The 19,421-nt window shown below is 40.8% G+C and overlaps 1 protein-coding gene across 1 annotated transcript in view; it reads left to right on the forward strand.

Moving 5' to 3' along the window:
* Window positions 1–44: 44 nt before the first annotated feature.
* PFDN4 (prefoldin subunit 4) overlaps window positions 45–19,421 on the forward strand; it is a 228,887-nt gene continuing 209,510 nt past the window's right edge. Inside the window, exon 1 of the mRNA XM_044090039.1 lies at window positions 45–246. Coding sequence (XP_043945974.1) covers window positions 223–246 — 24 coding nt within the window. The 5' untranslated portion in view covers window positions 45–222. The remainder of the gene's footprint in view (window positions 247–19,421) is intronic.

Genomic DNA, 19,421 nt, shown 5'->3' on the forward strand with positions numbered 1-19,421 from the left:
TAAAACGGCCATTCCATTTCGAATTATAAGGTAGGGATGACATGTTCAAAAATATGTGTATAATCAGTATGAATAGTAGCGGATGTTGTGGAACACCACATTAGAAAACTATTATTATTTTAAAATACTGGGAAAGTACAACATGAAACCTTTCCTTTTTTTTTTACACAAAAGATATTAAAACTCAGTAATCCCTACATAAGGTAGGCTAATCATTTCAAGATGGCAGCCACCATGAAGAAAGCTGTAAGTAAATCTAATAGTTATTTGCATTTAACTAGCGTATAGATAACCATATTGTTTGTTTATAGTAATCCTGAGAATAGTGTTCAGTAAAATAGAAACGTGGTTTGCGCAGTGGTTGTAAAGACTGCGAAAACGGTGTGTGTGTGTGTGTGTGAATAGTTCTTGTGAGATTGCCAGCTTTTTATTCTTTCGGATTTCTGCTTTTAACGCTGTATAACGCCTTCTCAATAGATTACATTAGCGGTAAACATTGTTCAATTTAAGGAAGAACATTTTTTTATTAATGCAAACTTACTTAATCTTACTGGCTTTTGGGAAATGTGTAGAGTCTCATACCATCGAACTGTCCCTAAGTTTTGAGTCAAATGTTTGCTCTTTTCCTCTAAGATTTATGACTTTTGAAAATATGAATTGCACTTCCTAAATAATGACAGTAATTAGCGTTGTAGATTTTAGAAAGTGTGTATTCACATTTTCTTATTTTGGTACTAAAGTGTCCCTTATTATTGCGGGATTTGTCCCTGATTAGTTGAGAGCTATGGAACGGCTTGTTGGCGATATTAAGCAGTGGGACACATCATCCACAAGTCCCGTAGTCAGTGGGCGGGCATTATCGAGTGGTAGCTGTGCATTCAGAAAAATCCACGTTGATGCACAACTTGTTCTATTTACTTCAGCGTGACGTTGTTTATGCCTCAAAAATGCACGTATTTCCGTTATGACAAGGGCAGACCCTGCTTGCTTAAACTGGTCAACCTCTTCCAGAAGCTTACTGAAGTAGTGGACAAGGGAAATTTGGTAAACACTGCTTATCTGAACCTTGCAAAGGCCTGTTATATCATTATACACTCTGGTATTGTTGATAAAACTGTCTCAGCTGATTGTTACTCCGTATGCAACTCATTGCACAGGAAATAGTCCAGGTGCAGTTAACAATTGAAAAGGCCCCTTTTCAAATGATAGCTAGGTACAGGCCTCCAGCTCTGACTCAAGATGCCCACACCACCTATCTGGACCTGTGCAAATCAGATTCAACCCTGATCCTGGGCGACTTTAACTGTTCAACCACAGATTGGAAGAAATACTCATGTCAAAACATTAATACCCAGAGATTCCTTGATTTCGTCAATGCAAATGCTTTGGAACAGTTGGTTGACATCCCCACAAGAGGTGAAAATATCTTGGACTTGGTATTAACCAACATGAGTAACCACTGCGGAATCCCTACAGTGTCTGACCTTTAATTAATGATTGATTATTTGTGGTGATGTCAAGTAACTTGTGCTTATTTAAGGAATGTATTTTTACCTTGTGAAATTTGTCTGAAGTTTGCTTAGTTTGAGTAAACGAAAGCGCTAACTAAATACGAATTTCTGTCCCTTCAGTGTGGTTCTTCATTTTTGGTTTACTACATCATCCCTAGTAAGATCCGACCACAAAGCAATCACTTTCAAAGTCAGTACCCCCCCCCCCCCCCACACACACACACACACACACAGAGCTAGGGTCAAACAAAAAAACTTCTCCAAAGCTGATTACAACCTCCTGAGGGAAGATATAAACAGATTTACAGCCCCACTCCTCATCCACAAAAGCTGGCACTTGTCCAAACTTAACCAAAGTGTTATATGAGCATTTATATAGTTGCATGGATGCAGGAATACCAGACAGGATGAAATCCTCCTCCTCAAGGAAGAGGGATGCAGGAATACCAGACAGGATGAAATCCTCCTCCTCAAGGAAGAGTAAACCTGTATGGTGGACATCTACAATGAATAAACTTCTATAATAAAAGGAAAAATTGTTGTCCAGGACCAAGAAGAAGGAGCAGGTGTCTAATTGGAAGCATTCTCTCCTTAGCCTGAACAAGCAAATAAGAGCACTAGTGAAATCCTCCAAAGAATCTTCGAGAAGACAGTCCTATGGCTTTCTTCATGTCGGCAAACTCAAGGGAAGCACACAGATCTGCTCAGAACTAGTGGTCAAGGATACCACATACACAAACCCTGTAGATATAGCCAACTTGCTGGCAGACAGATTCAGTGAAAGCTTCACTCCTCTGTCCACCCCCATCAGTAAAACAGGACATCCCCAGTACCTGCCCCCCTCCCCTTATCTTTAGGGAGCAAGTCATCACTGCCCTCTCAAAGGCAAAAAATACAGCATCCATGGGACCCGATAACATCCCAGGCTGCATCCTACATGAACTAAGGCAGGAACTTGCAGTACCATTAGGCACCCTATTCAAAAGCCTGAGTACCGGCTTTGTCCCAGCCAAGTGGAGGACCGCTACTGTCATCCCTTTGCACAAAGGTGGAGTGTCCACCAATCCAGGAAATTATAGACCCATCAGCCTAATTAGCTTGATCTGCAAGGCCAGGGAGTGGATTATCATGGACCTCATTAACAAGGACATTGGCAACCTCCAGACACTTGATCCCACACAGTTTGGTTTTGTCAAGGGAAGGTCATGCCTGTTAAATTGGGTCGACTGCTTTCAGACAGTTACCAAGGCCATAGATGAGGGGAAGACTGTGTACACCGCCTACCCTGACCTGACCAAGGCCTTCGATACTGTGAAGATTTTTGGAGATAATTATGTCATCTGTAAATAGTAATGTAAACCAAAGGCTTGTTGTCTTAAAGGGTAAAAATAGTGTTACATGTGGAACTGAAAAAATGTAACAACAATGCACTCTGCTGACCAAGTAAAGTATGTTGTGACCCTTTGATGTAAACACGGCTCCGGCCGGTCTAGATGAAGGAATTCTTGCTATTGTTTTAAGGCCAGAGTTAATGGCTAGAATTTGCATGCTTAAGCTCAAGTGTATCATTTTGATAGTTTCATTCATATGTTTGAGAGAGTATCCAAACAGTATGGTGTTGACCAAAGGCTCTGGGTATGGTTCCTGACTCCATTATTCCATGGTAAAGCTGCAACTGTTTTGTCAAAAATGTCTTGACGTTGCATGTTTTGATTATACTGGTTAGCTGATAGACAATGTGCCACTTCAGATGAGTTGGGGAAGAAGGGAGACCTATACCTGGCAAGCAGGGCAGCCCTGCACAGGAAAGGGACCCCCAGTACTGCTCATGGATCTAAAGGTACCCATAGTGGGCAGCACAGACTGCCCCAAAAGAATCTGCCAGTAGCAGGGGAAGCCACTAGTCTAGGTACACATCCAGGAGCTAGGGTGTTAAATGTTTTGAATGCTACCAGTGGGGCCATGTCGCATACAGGTGTCCACAGAGGCAGGGTGAGGAATAAAAGGTGAGGGAGCCAGTAAGTGGGAAAGACAAAATGCCAATATTAGGTTGTCTTGAGACAACAGGAGTATCAAACTGCCATCCTTCAGATGTCCTGATAGGAAAGGATTTGGATGAGGCAGTACCATGTGTTTGTGCAGTTACACGCAGTCAGGCTTGGAGACAAGCAGGTAAGTCTGGTAGCCTGGGGGAGACCCAGACAGACTGCATACTTGCAGCCAGGACTGGTGAGGTGGTTACTTCAGGGAGGGAGCTACCCTGTAGCAGTGAGACTGAAGGTGAGCCACAGCTGCTTGCGGGTACTAATGTGCCCTGGGACAGAGTGACTGCAAAGGTAGAGGTGAGTAGTAGTACCCAGGCTGAAAGTGAGGCACCACTGTCAGAGGATGCCAGATGTCCTGTGGAAGGGGAGCTGGGAAGGGTTACAAGGAGAGAGGTGAGACAGGCTCAGCTCTCAGACCCTACATTGCAAGGCCTGAGGCAGGTAGCTGGAGAGGCACCTGATTCTCAAGGTAAGGGGGAATCCGTATACTGGGACAAAGGGTTACTGTACAGAGTGTGGACCCCTGAGGGAGGGCTAGAAGGTGAGAGAACAGCAGTTGGTAGTGCCTAGAGCCTACCATCTGGCACTTCTAGCCATAGCCCTTGATATTCCGTTTGCAGGTCATATGGGCATAAAACGTACAAAGAGGCATGTTATGCAGAACTTCTATTGGGTACTGCAGGACCTGTGAGCAAGTGTCAAAAGGTAGGCAAGGCAGGAGACAAGTTGAGAGCTCCTTTGATGCCTTTGCCTGTGAAGCCGTTTCAGAGGGTAGCTATGGATATTGTGAGTCCTCTGAGTACCCCAAGTTCCACAGGGAAAAAGTATATCCTAGTGGTAGTGGATTATGCTACACAATACCCTGAGGCAGTGGCTTTGTCTTCCATTGTGGCAGAGAAGGTGGCAAATGCTTTGTTAGCGATTTTAAGCAGGGTAGGTTTCCCAAAAGAGCTACTGACTGACAGAGGCGACAATTTCAGGTCAGACCTGCTGGCTTGTCTGTGGATGTCCTGTGGGGTGAAGCACATGAAGTCCACCCTTACCATCCCCAGACTAATGATCTTGTTGAGAGGTTAAACTCTACAATCAAGTCAATGCTACGGGCATTTTGCAGATCAGTTTAAGAGGGAGTGGGACAAATATTTGCCCCATCTGTTGTTTGCTTACAGAGAGGGTCCAAAGGAATCCACAGGTTTTTCACCCCTTGAGTTGCTGTATGGGCATAAGGTGAGAGGGGACCTTTAGATTTAATTTGAGATGAGTGGGAAGGTGAGTGCAAGTCTCACAAGGCGTTTGTTGTAGCATACATCCTGAACCTCGGGACAAGGCTCAGGGAACTCATGGGCTTGGCCCAGGGGAATCTGACAGAAGCCCAACAACAGAAAAAGGTGTGGTATGACAGGAATGCTCGAGCTACAGAGTATGCTGTGGGACAGCAGGTAATGGTTCTCATTCCTGTCAGATGCTGCAAGCAGCTTGAGAGGGGACCCTACAAGGTAGTAAGAAAGGTAAGTGATGTTAACTACATGGTGGAACTGCTAGGCAGAAGGCAGGGGCACAAATTGTACCATGTTAAAATGATGAAACCTTACCATGATAGGGAAGCCCTTGTGCTAAGCATTTACAGTGGATTACAGGAGGAGTCTGAGGGAGATCTGGTGACTGATCTCTTCAGTGAGGCTCGGGCTGACACCTCAGTGGAAGGGGTAGCAGTGTCCCAGCAGCTCTCTCCTACCCAGATTCAAGAAATCCAAGCAGTGTTGCAGGAATTTGGGGACACGTTCACTGGGAAACCAGGGTGCACCCACCTGGGGCAGTACCAGGTGGATACAGGACCCCAAAGGCCTATTGGGCAGGCCCCTTTTAGAGTGCCTGAGAGAGTCAAACAGACTGAGTGAGGAGATACAGGAGATCTTGGAACTAGGGGCATTTCAAGAGTCCAACAGTCCTTAGGCCTCCCCAGTGGTGCTGGTGCCAAAGAAAGATGGCAGCACCAGGTTCTGTGTGGACTACAGGAAATTAAATAGTCATATAGAGTCAGATGCTTACCCCATGCCTAGGACAGATGAGGCTGTAGAGCAGCTGAGTAGGGCTAAGTATCTTAGAACCATTGATCTTACCAAGGGTTACTGGCAGGTGCCCTTGACTCTGTGTTAGAGAAGTCAGCCTTTGTTGCTCCTTTTGGCTTGTATGAGTTCACAAAGATGCCCTTTGGGATGAAGAAATGCCCCAGCGACTTTCCAGAGGCTGGTAGATCATATCCTAGCAGGAGGGTTTGCCCTTGCTTACCTACATGATATTGCCATCTAAGCCATTCCTGGCAAGATCACCTTCAACATGGGGAGGTGCTGGACAAACTACAGAGGGAAGGGTTGACCATTAAGCTGAGCAAATGTCAGGTGGGTGTAAAGAGGTCTCCTACCTAGGACATAGAGTGGGGAGTGGTAAGATAAGGCCAGAACCTGTCAAAGTGGAAGCCTTTCAGGCATGGCGTACACATGTTACCAAAAAGCAGGTGAGGGCATTTTTAGAGACAGCAAAGTACTATAGAAAGTTCGTCCACAGTTATAGCTGCTCCCCTCACAGACCTGACAAGGAAGAACAGGCCAGATAAGGTAGTGTGGACCCCAGCATGTGAGCAGACATTCCAGAAGCTTAAAGAAGTTTTGGGAGGACCCCCTGTGTTAGTCAGTCCAGATTACAGCAAAGAATTTGTTGTGCAGGTGGATGCTTCGAACCATGGGGTGGGGCCTGTACTTAGCCAGATTTCTTCAGAGGGGGAAGAGCACCCAGTGGTTTATCTCCGTGGTTTATCTCAGTCGTAGGCTCCAGCCCAGGGAGGAATGCTATGCAGCTGTAGAAAAGGAATGTCTAGCCATAGTGTGGGCACTGCAGAAACTTTAGCATTATTTGTATTTAAGGAAATTCACTGTTATGACAGATCACAACCCCCCAACATGGTTAAACAGAGCCAGCCAGCAAAATGCCAAGTTGCTAAGATGGAGCTCGGGGTTGCAAGCATATATGTCCTTGCAGCACCGCAGTGAGATTAGCAGTGCCAATGCAGATGGGCTGTCGACAGGAAATGGCGTAAGGTGTACTCGGACCCAACTCCCTCAAGCAGCGCTTCTCAAGGGTCACTTGAAAAACTAGCTTGAGTTCTCCAGGGAGGGAGATATGCAAAGATTGGACGAAGATAGGTGAACGCTGCCAGCCTAGCCAGATAGAATGTAAACCACAGGCTTGTTGTCTTAAATGGTACAAATAGTGTTACATGTGGAACTGAAAAAAAATGTAACAACTGTGTACTCCGCTGACCAAGTAAAGCATGCTGTGACCCTTTGATGTAAACACGTCTCTGGCCGGTCTAGATGATGGAATTCTTGCTGTTGTTTTAAGACCAGAGTTAATGGCCAGAGTTTGCATGCATAAATGTCCTTAATGGCTTTGCTTCCTGACCGGGTGTGAGCTTACTAAAGAATGTAGCCTGTTAGCCTGGGAACCCCAGGAAAAGATTAGACTGTGTTTTTCTGTGATGTCAGAACTGTACTACTGAATTATTTTAAGTATTTCTCTGTGATCTCTGAACTCTTGACTAGCACTGTGTAGTAAAAAGTATTGTCTTGTGTTTTTACTATTTATTAAATATTTTTAAACCCTTTCAACTGTGGCTGTTTTTGTAGAGATAATTTAAGCTGTTTAGAGTATTTGCATGTCTTTGGTAAATTGTACAAAGCTACTTCAATAGCTTTAGCCCTGGTCTATACTACAATTGGCACAGTAATTGGACACCCTTTTAAGGGCCTTTGAGTAGCTGATAAATATTAGTGGGTGGTGGCAGCTGGTACTACTGTATAGTCTGGGGGAAAAGGGGCACAGCTGGAGAACCTGTGCCAGCCTTCTCCAGGAGTGCCTGTGTGGTTGTATAAACTCTTCTCAAAGTGGATGTGTGTCAGCTACTTGGGCAGGGACACAAAGCACTGGTTGGACAGAGAGGGTGCTGGAGGTTTTAGCATGCCCACTAGGCTGAGATCTGGACACTATAGCTGTGCCAGTGGCGAGTCTTATTGGGGACCTGGAGAGCAAGGGAGCGACCAGCCCTGGTCTGACTGATCTCTGTTTGCTCTTAAGGGAAATTGCACTTTGCTGTGTGTATTTGTTATCCTTTCCTCCTATATGAGACATCCCTCACTGGTGTTAGTGGTGAGGAGTGAGGCTCCTTGATTGCTGGGCCAGGGCGTGGGTGTCCGATACTATTCCCCATTCGGGTATAATAGATAAACTCTCTCAACTAGGCATCAATTCATATGTTACTAGATGGGTAACAAACTGGCTTACTGACAGAACCCACCTAGTCAAAATAGGGGAGGCCACCTCAAGTAGTAGACCTGTAACAGGCAGTGTACTCCAGAGATTGGTCTTGGGGCTTTTGCTGTTTGGGATATACTTCTCGGAGGTGCAGGCCAAATCTAGTGGGCTATAGCTGACAAAGTTTGCAGAGACATCAAGCTGGGTGCTGTCATTAATTTCCCTAGTGATGTGGACATCCTCCAAAAGGGTCTACACCAAATGACTAGTGCCAGAAACATGGCCTCAAACTGAACGCCAAAAAATGCATCATCATCCCATTTGGGGAGAATGACATCCCCACAAATTATCACATTAATAATAAGGCACTAAGCACACAATCAGTCGTGAGGGACTTGGGAACCCAGGTTGATAGCAAACTGACTTTTGGCCACCATATTGCCTCCGTTGTATGAAAATCTTTCTACATGGCCCACCTCATTATTAAGGGTATCTCATTCAGGGATAAGGTGGTCATAACATTCCTGTATTCTTCCCTTATAAGACCAATTATTGAATACAGTGCCCCTTTCGGCATGTACCTCACCAAGCACATGCAGCAGCCGGAGAGACCACTGTCCCTCTACTCAGTCTCCTACAGATTCCTCAGAGGTGACCCTGTCTGGCATACAAAGTAGTCTCAGACCAAAAAATACACCCCTGGGATTCCACCTATCTCCCTGCTGAACAGTGGCATAGGGTGCTGACTTGCTGGAACATGGGCTAAATTCTTGGCTAGGCTTGTAAGGGCCTCGGGGCCAATAGCCTAGTAACTTCCTATGATCCCTCTTTGGCATTTACTTCTAGGGAACTCCAAAAACAACACTCCACGAACCAACTCACAAAAGAAAGAAAAAAACACACTGAAAACTGGAAAAAACAGTCACCATCCGCTTTTACTGTGTTCCTAGTACTTTGGCATCAAGCCTTCCAGGGAATAATCCTGCACAAGAATGATGTACTTTATATAAATTTCACTATATTCTTCAATTCAATTATACAATAATTGATCGGTTAATCAGATTCTGAAGTGCATCCTGAGCAGTAAAGTGCTTCAGAAACATTTAAAGTGCATCAAAACATATAAAGTGCAACCCCTTACATTCCTGTTGCATTTAACATTATAATTTTAAGAAGTTAATACAAATGCACTTGTGCATCTCTAGATTAACAAATACTAAAACATGTTGCCTTACAATGGTTGATCAATTAATCAAGAGTCAAGAAAATTTAAATCTAAAGTGCATCCTGAGCAATTAAAATGCTTCAGAAACATTTAAAGTGAATCAAAAAACTTTTTAAAATGCAACCCCTTACATTCCTGTTGCATTTAATTAAATAGTTTAAGAAGTTCATGCCAATGCACCTATACATCTTTAGATTAACAAATAGATCATTCATCCTATATATCTATGCATTTATAAAATAATGCATACTAAAACATTTCATCCTATACATGTAAATCTAACTCCATATTAAGCCCATGGGGCCACAAAGTTTCAAAATTCATATATCTACTTTTCATTCTTAACAAAATGCACCCATGTTCCATGCCTTGTGTACCATTGTGAACAGCGTGGAAATGCTGGGCCACAGGATTATTAAGCCTAACATGCCTCACACCCCACCAAATGCCCCATTTCACCATTCTTCTGGTTTGGCCTCTATACCACTTTACAGGTAGACAATCATATCCAATGGCATAAACAACCCCACTGGTGCTGCAATTGTAGGACCCCAGGGCAATGAATTTCTTTCCATTGGTCAAAGTACCTGAAATGTTCTTGACTTTGTCACACGCCTTGCACCTTCCACATCTAAAGGTGCCTCCTGTGTTAGAACCAGTTTTCATCCTACTTACCCTACTGTTCAATAATTCCTTCAGGTTGTAAAATCTACTATGAGAAAATCAACCCTGTCCTTGAAAATGTTGCCCACTTCCTCACCCTGCTGTATAATAGGCCAAAACCTGTGCACTAACGCCTTCAATGTAGCTGAAAAAGGGGAAAATTTAAATATATCCTCCTTGCCCAAATGTTGCCCACTTCCTCACCCTGCTGTATAATAGGCCAAAACCTGTGCACTAACGCCTTCAATGTAGCTGAAAAAGGGGAAAATTTAAATATATCCTCCTTGCCCACTTTATGATGATCTCAACGCCCATGATATATTGCATGACTCCATACTCTCTGACCAAATTTGCTTTCTCCCTTTTTCCTCAGCCCTATTTAACACCTGGCTAGAATACTATCTCTTCGCCAACTTGCATCTAACAATGTTAAATTCCCATCCAATGTGGTTCTGTCATGAACATTGGCACTAACGCGCTTGAATTCTACATAAGGGAGAGAATCAAGTAAATGTTCTGGATGTATGCTGTCTGCACTCAAAAAGTATTAACCGCTGTTTCCTTATAAAATGGTTTAAAAGACACTAGCTTGTCGTTATCCACAAAGAACTCCAAATCTAGAAACTGTATCTTATGTCTGTGAGTTTGATAGGATACTGTGATGCCATACTGATTCTGATTTAGTTCCAACATGAACTGTTCAAAAAGACTAATTTTCCCCCTACATATAAAAAAACAAATCATCAGTATAGCTTTTGAAAACTATAACATTTTCCAAAAAATATGTATTCTTATAAACGCAGCTCTCCTCAAAAAAACCCTTAAAAATTATGGCATAAGATGGGGACAAAAGATGCCCTCATAGCAGTTCTTGTTCTCTGTAGAAAAAAAAATGTCCTCAAAATTAAATACATTGTGTGTCAGTGCAAACTCCCAACAGCTGTAAAATATAACTTGTTATGGGACCTTCCCCCAGTAGTCTGGCTACTGCTTCCAGACCCCACAGATGAGAAATATTGGTATACAAGGACTTAACATCAACAGTTGCCCAGAAAAAATCCTCTTTCCACTCAGTACCTCCCTAAGTGTCTGTGAGTTCTTTACCATTTCTAATGTGTGAAGGGACACACTTCAAATGCTCTTTCAACTGTGCATCCAAAAAAAAATGCAAATATTCTGGAGATATCCCTCCACCCCAACACTATGGGTCTCACAGGGGGATTTAAGTCCTTGTGTACCATGGGAGTGGCATAAAACTTATGTTAAATGCAATAGGATTGTAAGGGGTTGTACTTTATATGTTTTGATGTACTTTGAATGTTTCTGAAGCACTTTACTGCTCAGTATGCACTTTTTAGATTTTAATTTTCTTGACTCACTGATAAATAATGAATGTAGTGAAATGTATGCAAGGTACCCCATTCTTGTGCATGATTATTCCCTGGAAGGCTTGATGCCGAAGTTTTGTCTGAGGAAGTGCACGTATTGAAGGTGCATGAAAGCACTAACAAATAAACTTCTCGTGGAATTGGTGTTTTGAGATTTGTGGATTTCTCTTTTTCCTTTGTGGGTGTGTAACACAGGAAAAGTGGATGGTGACCATTTCTTCAGTTGTTCAGTGTGTTTTTTTCTTTATTTACTTCTAGGGGTCAAATCTAACATAAAAAGTTTGTGATTTCACCAACTTGGTACTATCATAAACTCTTCAGAGGATACCAAAATCATCCAAGATCGCCTTACCCAAAAAAAGTAGCTGGTGTCATACCCTTGGACTAAAAGTAAATGCCAAAACATGTGTAATAGTCTGCTTTGGCAAGCATGACATCCCTTGTAGCTATTACATCATCAGCACACCTCTGAAACTTGATTTTGTAGTTAGGGACCTGGTAAACTGCATGGACAATAAACTGTCTTTTGATCAGGATGTATCCACTATTGTAAGAAAATTCTTTGTCATTATGCAGCTTGCTAGCAAGTGTATGGTATCTAGGTCCAGGGACATGATAATTTTACTGCCTTATTTATTTATTTCTGGACACAGGTCCTTTTTCAGCGGTGGCCCAGGAAGAAAAGCTCCAATTATGAGTAGTAAGAATTACATAATACAGTAAGCACATATAAAGGCACAGCTGCCAAGTATTGAACCCAGGACCCTGTGCACAAGAGTCAGAGCAACACACTACTAGACCAAATCAGATCTATTGTAATGATTATGCTGATCATTGAGTAAAATGCCCCATTCCTTGTGTACCTATCCAAACACAATTCACCTTGAACAGCCAAGACACTTTTCTTACCAAGAAAATCAAGGGCCTAAATAATAAAAACTGCACTGACTATCTCAAATACTTCTCTCTCTTCTCAGTATTGTACTGAGCTGGTACATATCCGCAAGTCCAGTGGTGGGATAAACCCCTTCTTGAGATCTTAATCTCTTGTGCAAAATAACTAGAATGTGTTGGAGGGATAGATATTTATCACAGAATACATTTTCTTAGGAATTGTCTTTCTATCCAGGTAAAGCAAAGTACTTCCATTACTCCATTATTATTTGAACAATGGCTTTGACAAGAATAGATGGGAAGCTGCAAATTTTACCCCCTGTTTACCACCCTTATTCCTTATGGATAGGGGTAGCGTGTTCTGCCCAGCTCTGTATTATTCATACTTTATTTTTATTTGAATTTGTTTATTTACCTGGAAAGTCCAACTGGGCCAGCAAGAACTCATTTAAAGTCCAACTGGGCCAGCAAGAACTCATTTTCGATGGTGGCCTGGGTAGAAAAGCTCATAGATTATGATAAAACAGAGTGGACTAATTCAGATATACAGTATTTAAATTACAGAGGCTAAAAATGTCATACAGTACAAGACTAGGCTTTAAAGATCCTGACCGATCAGTAGCTTAGTAATTATCTGTGAACTTATGAACCTATATGATCTGACACACAATATATAGTACAATAACTACATTGTACTGGTTTGCTAATTAAATATTCAAAAACAGAATAAAATGGACTATTAACGGGGTTTCCTTATAAAATGGTTTAAAAGACACTAGCTTGTCGTTATCCACAAAGAACTCCAAATCTAGAAACTGTATCTTATGTCTGTGAGTTTGATAGGATACTGTGATGCCATACTGATTCTGATTTAGTTCCAACATGAACTGTTCAAAAAGACTAATCTTCCCCCTACATATAAAAAAACAAATCATCAGTATAGCTTTTGAAAACTATAACATTTTCCAAAAAAATATGTATTCTTATAAAGACAGCTCTCCTCAAAAAAAAAACTTAAAAATTATGACATAAGATGGGGACAAAAGATGCCCTCATAGCAGTTCTTGTTCTCTGTAGAAAAAAATTGTCCTCAAAATTAAATACATTGTGTGTCAGTGCAAACTCCCAACAGCTGTAAAATATAACTTGTTCTGGGACCTGCCCCCAGTAGTCTGGCTACTGCTTCCAGACCCCACAGATGAGAAATTGGTATACAAGGACTTAACATCAACAGTTGCCCAGAAAAAATCCTCTTTCCACTCAGTACCTCCCTAAGTGTCTGTGAGTTCTTTACCATTTCTAATGTGTGAATGGACACACTTCAAATGCTCTTTCAACTGTGCATCCAAAAAAAAATGCAAATATTCTGGAGATATCCCTCCACCCCAACACTATGGGTCTCACAGGGGGATTTAAGTCCTTGTGTACCCTGGGAGTGGCATAAAACTTATGTTAAATGCAATAGGATTGTAAGGGGTTGTACTTTATATGTTTTGATGCACTTTGAATGTTTCTGAAGCACTTTACTGCTCAGTATGCACTTTTTAGATTTTAATTTTCTTGACTCACTGATAAATAATGAATGTAGTGAAATGTATGCAAGGTACCCCATTCTTGTGCATGATTATTCCCTGGAAGGCTTGATGCCGAAGTTTTGTCTGAGGAAGTGCACGTATTGAAGGTGCATGAAAGCACTAACAAATAAACTTCTCGTGGAATTGGTGTTTTGAGATTTGTGGATTTCTCTTTTTCCTTTGTGGGTGTGTAACACAGGAATGGTGACCATTTCTCCAGTTGTTCAGTGTGCTTTTTTTCTTTATTTACTTCTAGGGGTCAAATCTAACATAAAAAGTTTGTGATTTCACCAACTTGGTACTATCATAAACTCTTCAGAGGATACCAAAATCCTCAAGATGTACCAAAAAAGTAGCTGGTGTCATACCCTTGGACTAAAAGTAAATGCCAAAACATGTGTAATAGTCTGCTTTGGCAAGCATGACATCCCTTGCAGCTATTACATCAGCAGCACACCTCTGAAACTTGATTTTGTAGTTAGGGACCTGGTAAACTACATGGACAATAAACTGTCTTTTGATCAGGATGTATCCACTATTGTAAGAAAATTATTTGTCATTATGCACTTAGAATGATGTATCTAGGTAGGGACATGATAATTTTACTGCTTATTTATTTATTTCGACAAGGAATGCTATTAACGGTTATGAAATAGTCATGTTTAGTAGTAAGAATTAATAATCTAAGTCACATTAAGCATGCTTTCAGTATTAAACCCAGGACTTGCCAGATCAGAAAAAGATCTATTGTAAGATTATGCTACATAGTCCCACAGTAGGCTGCATTTGATAATCAGAAAATGTAAGGGACAAGATCTCCTAGAATTTGATAAGTACACCACACCTTTTAGCACTGCTGTAATCACTGCAGAATAATAAACTCCTGTAAATTTCATAACACAGCTTATGTCTAAAATGCCAAGACTGACAAATCATTCCTTTTCAGACCTGAATGTAATTTGTATCTAGGCAAATAACTCTTACTTTAATTGAAGCTGACATTTTGGTCGTAACTGAACATTTTACCGTGGCATATGCTGACTGGTTTTGTGAAAGGTAGAGCAACTTTGTCAGTGAATAAACTAACTTCAGATTTATGCATGGCAGCTGTATCACTTAATAACTTAGGAATGTCTCATATTCACTGCAAAACATTCAAGTACATTATATATGTCACCCTTTACAGTCTCCAGTGCAGAGTGAACATTTTTAAAATGGTTCCATCTGTTTAAAATACTCCCCCAGGCCTTATTTGAGGCATAAATGACTGTCATTCATTAAACTGCTAAACCGGTCCTATAAGAAACAAATAAGTGTGATTTGCTCCATGAAAACAGGATGAAAAATATCCCAGTTTCTAAATTATTTATTTATAATAGTAATGAATTTGTTAATTTCTGAAAGTCCAACTTGGAAAAGGAGATTTTTGTAGGCTGTTGCATTACTACATATTTTATGATCAAAATGGACAATTCAGTTTAAAAGTAATTTTTAGGTTAATATTATTTCTTTACTAAGATGTTAAGCATTTTAATGTCCTTGTAGTAAGCTTAAGTAACATATTTCTAGAGCTGGCAGTCACCAGTTTTAGCCTTAATTTAATGCATCTGTAGAATATTCATAATCCCAAGATTGTATTCGACTACACCTGATTGTATTGGTGTCTTGTCTTACTGGACATATTGAACTGAATATGTGTGTGTAGTACTAAACCTTTCAACATAATTTTCACAATGGAAAATTGATTCCGGTTTAGGACCCATGTCTCATGATCAGGACAGAAATGCCCTACATTTCCTTCTGCAACCTCTGGAGTAATCCTACACAAAATATAAGGACTAAAATAACCATGGGAATGTAAGACTAAGTTTATTTAGGTGTCCCAGATCAATAGAGTAGTAAGTACTGACTGTATTGTTTTTCTTTGTTGTATTACGGCCAGGACTGTGCTTGTAAAGGATCTTTGAACCAGTGGACCAACCTGATTAGCAAATGGTATAAATAAAATGTCAACTAACCGTCTACTATCCATGCTATCTTCTCACCATCTTTACAAAATTGTAACCATTTTATCATTGTTTTATGTAGCCTTAACATGTTCCTTCTTTCTTTTCTCCAAAGTGATATGCTGACTGTTTTGTGAGTTAATATTCTCCAAAATTCTGAGAAATGAACACAGTACTCTTTAGGTGCATATATCACTCAATCATCATATCACTGATATTGAATGACTTATGTCCTTGCAGTTTTAAGATTAGTTTTAAATGAATACATCTTATATGCCTGATTATATCGCATAATTATGGTAAGCTGCAATGGCTCAACAACTGATCCTGAAGTAGCCCCGTGCCATCAACTTCTGTTTCTTTCACTATGACTAGCTTTTGATACTAGTGTTTAGGTCTGCTGCTAGCTTTTTATACTCTATATTGTGTTTAGGTCTGCTGCTAACCATTAACCACCTGATTTTTCTGCATGGACATTTGCTATTCAAACTTTTAATTGTTTTAGAAAATGAACAATGGCTTTGACAAGAATAGATGGGAAGCTGCAAATTTTACCCCCTGTTTACCACCCTTATTCCTTATGGATAGGGGTAGCGTGTTCTGCCCAGCTCTGTATTATTCATACTTTATTTTTATTTGAATTTGTTTATTTACCTGGAAAGTCCAACTGGGCCAGCAAGAACTCATTTTCGATGGTGGCCTGGGTAGAAAAGCTCCTAGATTATGATAAAACAGAGTGGACTAATTCAGATATACAGTATTTAAATTACAGAGGCTAAAAATGTCATACAGTACAAGACTAGGCTTTAAAGATCCTGACCGATCAGTAGCTTAGTAATTATCTGTGAACTTATGAACCTATATGATCTGACGCACAATATATAGTACAATAACTACATTGTACTGGTTTACTAATTAAATATTCAAAAACAGAATAAAATGGACTATTGACGGGGTTTATTTTTACAACTTAGAAGTCAGCTGTTTAATACTGTACAAAAACTTCAGTAGTGCAATTTCTCCACTCAAGTCTGCTCATGATTTCCAGGTTACTCAGGAAATGGATCTCTTATCAGAAAAAAGTAGCCTTAACATACGCATCCCACAGTAGGCTGCACTTTGATAAATACAGAAAATAGTAAGGGACAATGATCTCCCTTAGAATTTGATAAAGTATCTACACCACACTCTAATGCTTTAGCACTGCTGTGGAATTCACTGCAGAATAATAAACTCTCTGTAAATTTTCATAACACAGCTGTTATGTTGCTAGAAATGCCCCCCCCCCCCCCCCCAGACTTGACAAATCCATTCCTTTTGTCAGACCCTGAAGGATGTAATTTGTATTATCTCAACAAAAGACACCTCTTACTTTTAATTGTAAGAGTTGTACATCTTGGTCGTAACAGTGAACATCACTTTATTACCGTGGCATATGCTGACTGGTTTTGTGAAAGGTAGAGCAACTGATCTGAATGTGGCATTATGTATTTTGTATTCAGTGGTATTTCTTGCACTATATTAGCTGGTATCCTGATTATTTGAATGTAATGTCACTGGGTAAAACAAACAAGAAGATTCTTTACATCTTGAATATGCGCTTGGTAAACCGCAAGCTAGTATTGACAGTTTTTAATTCACTTAGACTAACATCGGCTTAGTGCAGTATGTTTTAGTTGTGTATTATTTATTTAATGTACTACACTTAAAGACTATTGGAAATTCTGTTGCTAAATGAATGTTCAAGTATAATATTTATTACTTTTTTAAACATGGGTCATCGCCGATTTAACTACAACATTAACTGTTTTAATTATTAGTTTATTGAAATCTGGCTTCTTGATTTTCCCGCTGAAAAGCTATGTATAAAGGCAGTTCATTTGTTTTTATTATTTACACCTGATGAAGCGTAGTACATCTACGTGAAAGCGCTTGTGTGTTCTTATGGAAAAATAAAGGACGTTTTTTACTTGATTTTCCCGTGTGGTGACTCCAGTTTGGATCTACTATTGACATTTTGGTTTTCTTTTTCTTTTTTTAAACGGTGTCTTTGTTTTGTTGCTGCAGTTCTATATACAACTCTTTCAGTAATGTGAAGGAGTGTATTAGCAGAGACAGTTGTACCCTGTAAGTCATTGAAGGGGTTGAAATTTTGGATGCAGTGGTGTTTGTGATTTTTTTATTTTTTTTTTTTTGGACAGTATTAAGTAGTGATATTGCTGTGTACTCTTAGTTGTCTGTTGATCTGACCTGTTGTACACCTGTTTTGAATTGGTACGTTTTTATTGAAAGATGACATTTGTGGCCCAGCTCACTTATTTCTACATTTAAATAAGGTAAAGTTAGAACAGACATCTGGAAACTGCAGTGGTGTAGTGTCTTACATGTAACATTTACAGTGTAGAGCATTTATTGTCTTCCATTTATATATTTGCTTGTTAACTGTAGATATGTGGATTGGCGTAGTGGGCCCGCATGTAGTGCAAGTGGGGGAGGGGGGACACCAAGTGTTATCTATGTTTTGGGTTGATCCAGACCTCTTTAATTACTTGTGTATTTCTTTGTTTTATACACGCACACATCTACGTCTTGGACTGAGCCCAGTGGCTCCTCCATTTGCATCCGGCAGGCAAGAGCCCTATGGTACATTCGTTCTTGCCTGGGAATGCCCCCCTTAAGCCCAAACACCCGTTCCGAGAACTGTTTTGTAGTGAATAGGCCAGCCTTGCTGTACAACTGGGGTAGCCAACTCTCTCTCCCCACTGAAGCACCCCCTTCCCCTGTGGTGGTTCTTCTGAAGTCTGCTGTAGCTGCCCTTTCAGGATTCCTCTTGGCTCAATGTGGTCATTACACATAGCAGCACAGGCTGTGTAGACTCTGGCTTCCACAGGGTAGACACCCAGAGCTCCAAGTGTCAACCATGTGGCAAGCCATATCAAGACCCTACCCCACCCAATGCGGAAGTAGACAATGGCCATTCGCTTCCATAGGCTCATGGGTGTATCATTATTAAGCCTAGCTATGCATCCCAAATCTCTGAGAAGTTCTGGTTCCCTTGATGAGTGTAAGAAGTGGCCTGGGAGATGAACTATTTACAGACTGCCTGTGTCCATTAGGGACGTAGGTGCCAAACTAGGGACAAATTTCCTGTTCCCCATCCAGCTGTCCACGTTACACTTGAATTAGGTTAAGGAGGAGATCTGCTTCACATGGATGGGAGCCTGTTCCAAAGAAAGGTAGTCTCTGAGGTACATACCAGTCTCTCCAGCAGGTCCTGTTTATATCACAGGCAAGGTTTATCTTTAGAACAGGTAATTCTGGTGCCATTTGTTTTGCGGTTATGCAGGAGGTCCATCAGGGTGGCTATCCACTGGGTGACATAAGGGTTTGTATGTCCTCTCATACTTGCCCACCTCCAGTTTCTACAAAATTCAGGTCATCTGCTGTGTTTTTCTACAAATTAGCTTTAGAGTAGATGCTAGAATGTGACATTCAAAACTGGTGGACAGTAAGGTAACAGAGTCGGAGAAAATAGAAAATGAAACCCACTCTATAGAAAGGACATTTTATTAGTGAGGTTCCATACAAAGTTTTAGCTGACTGAGTAGGAGGTGTGGTGGAAAAGTATTTTTATGGATGCCACAAAAATTTACAAGATGTACATTTAAGAGGTGTAGGAGAGAGGACAGTAGGAGGACTGTCTCGCATACAGTTTCTTGAATCAGTTTCATAGTAGTTCATTTGGAAGAAGTAAGTCGAAGACGAAGCAACAGCAGTAGAAAAATGAAGGAAATTACATAGATGACC

This window comes from Protopterus annectens, chromosome 12.part0 (genome assembly GCF_019279795.1).
Source record: "Protopterus annectens isolate FY-2018-M chromosome 12.part0, PAN1.0, whole genome shotgun sequence".
Lineage (NCBI taxonomy): Eukaryota > Metazoa > Chordata > Ceratodontiformes > Protopteridae > Protopterus > Protopterus annectens.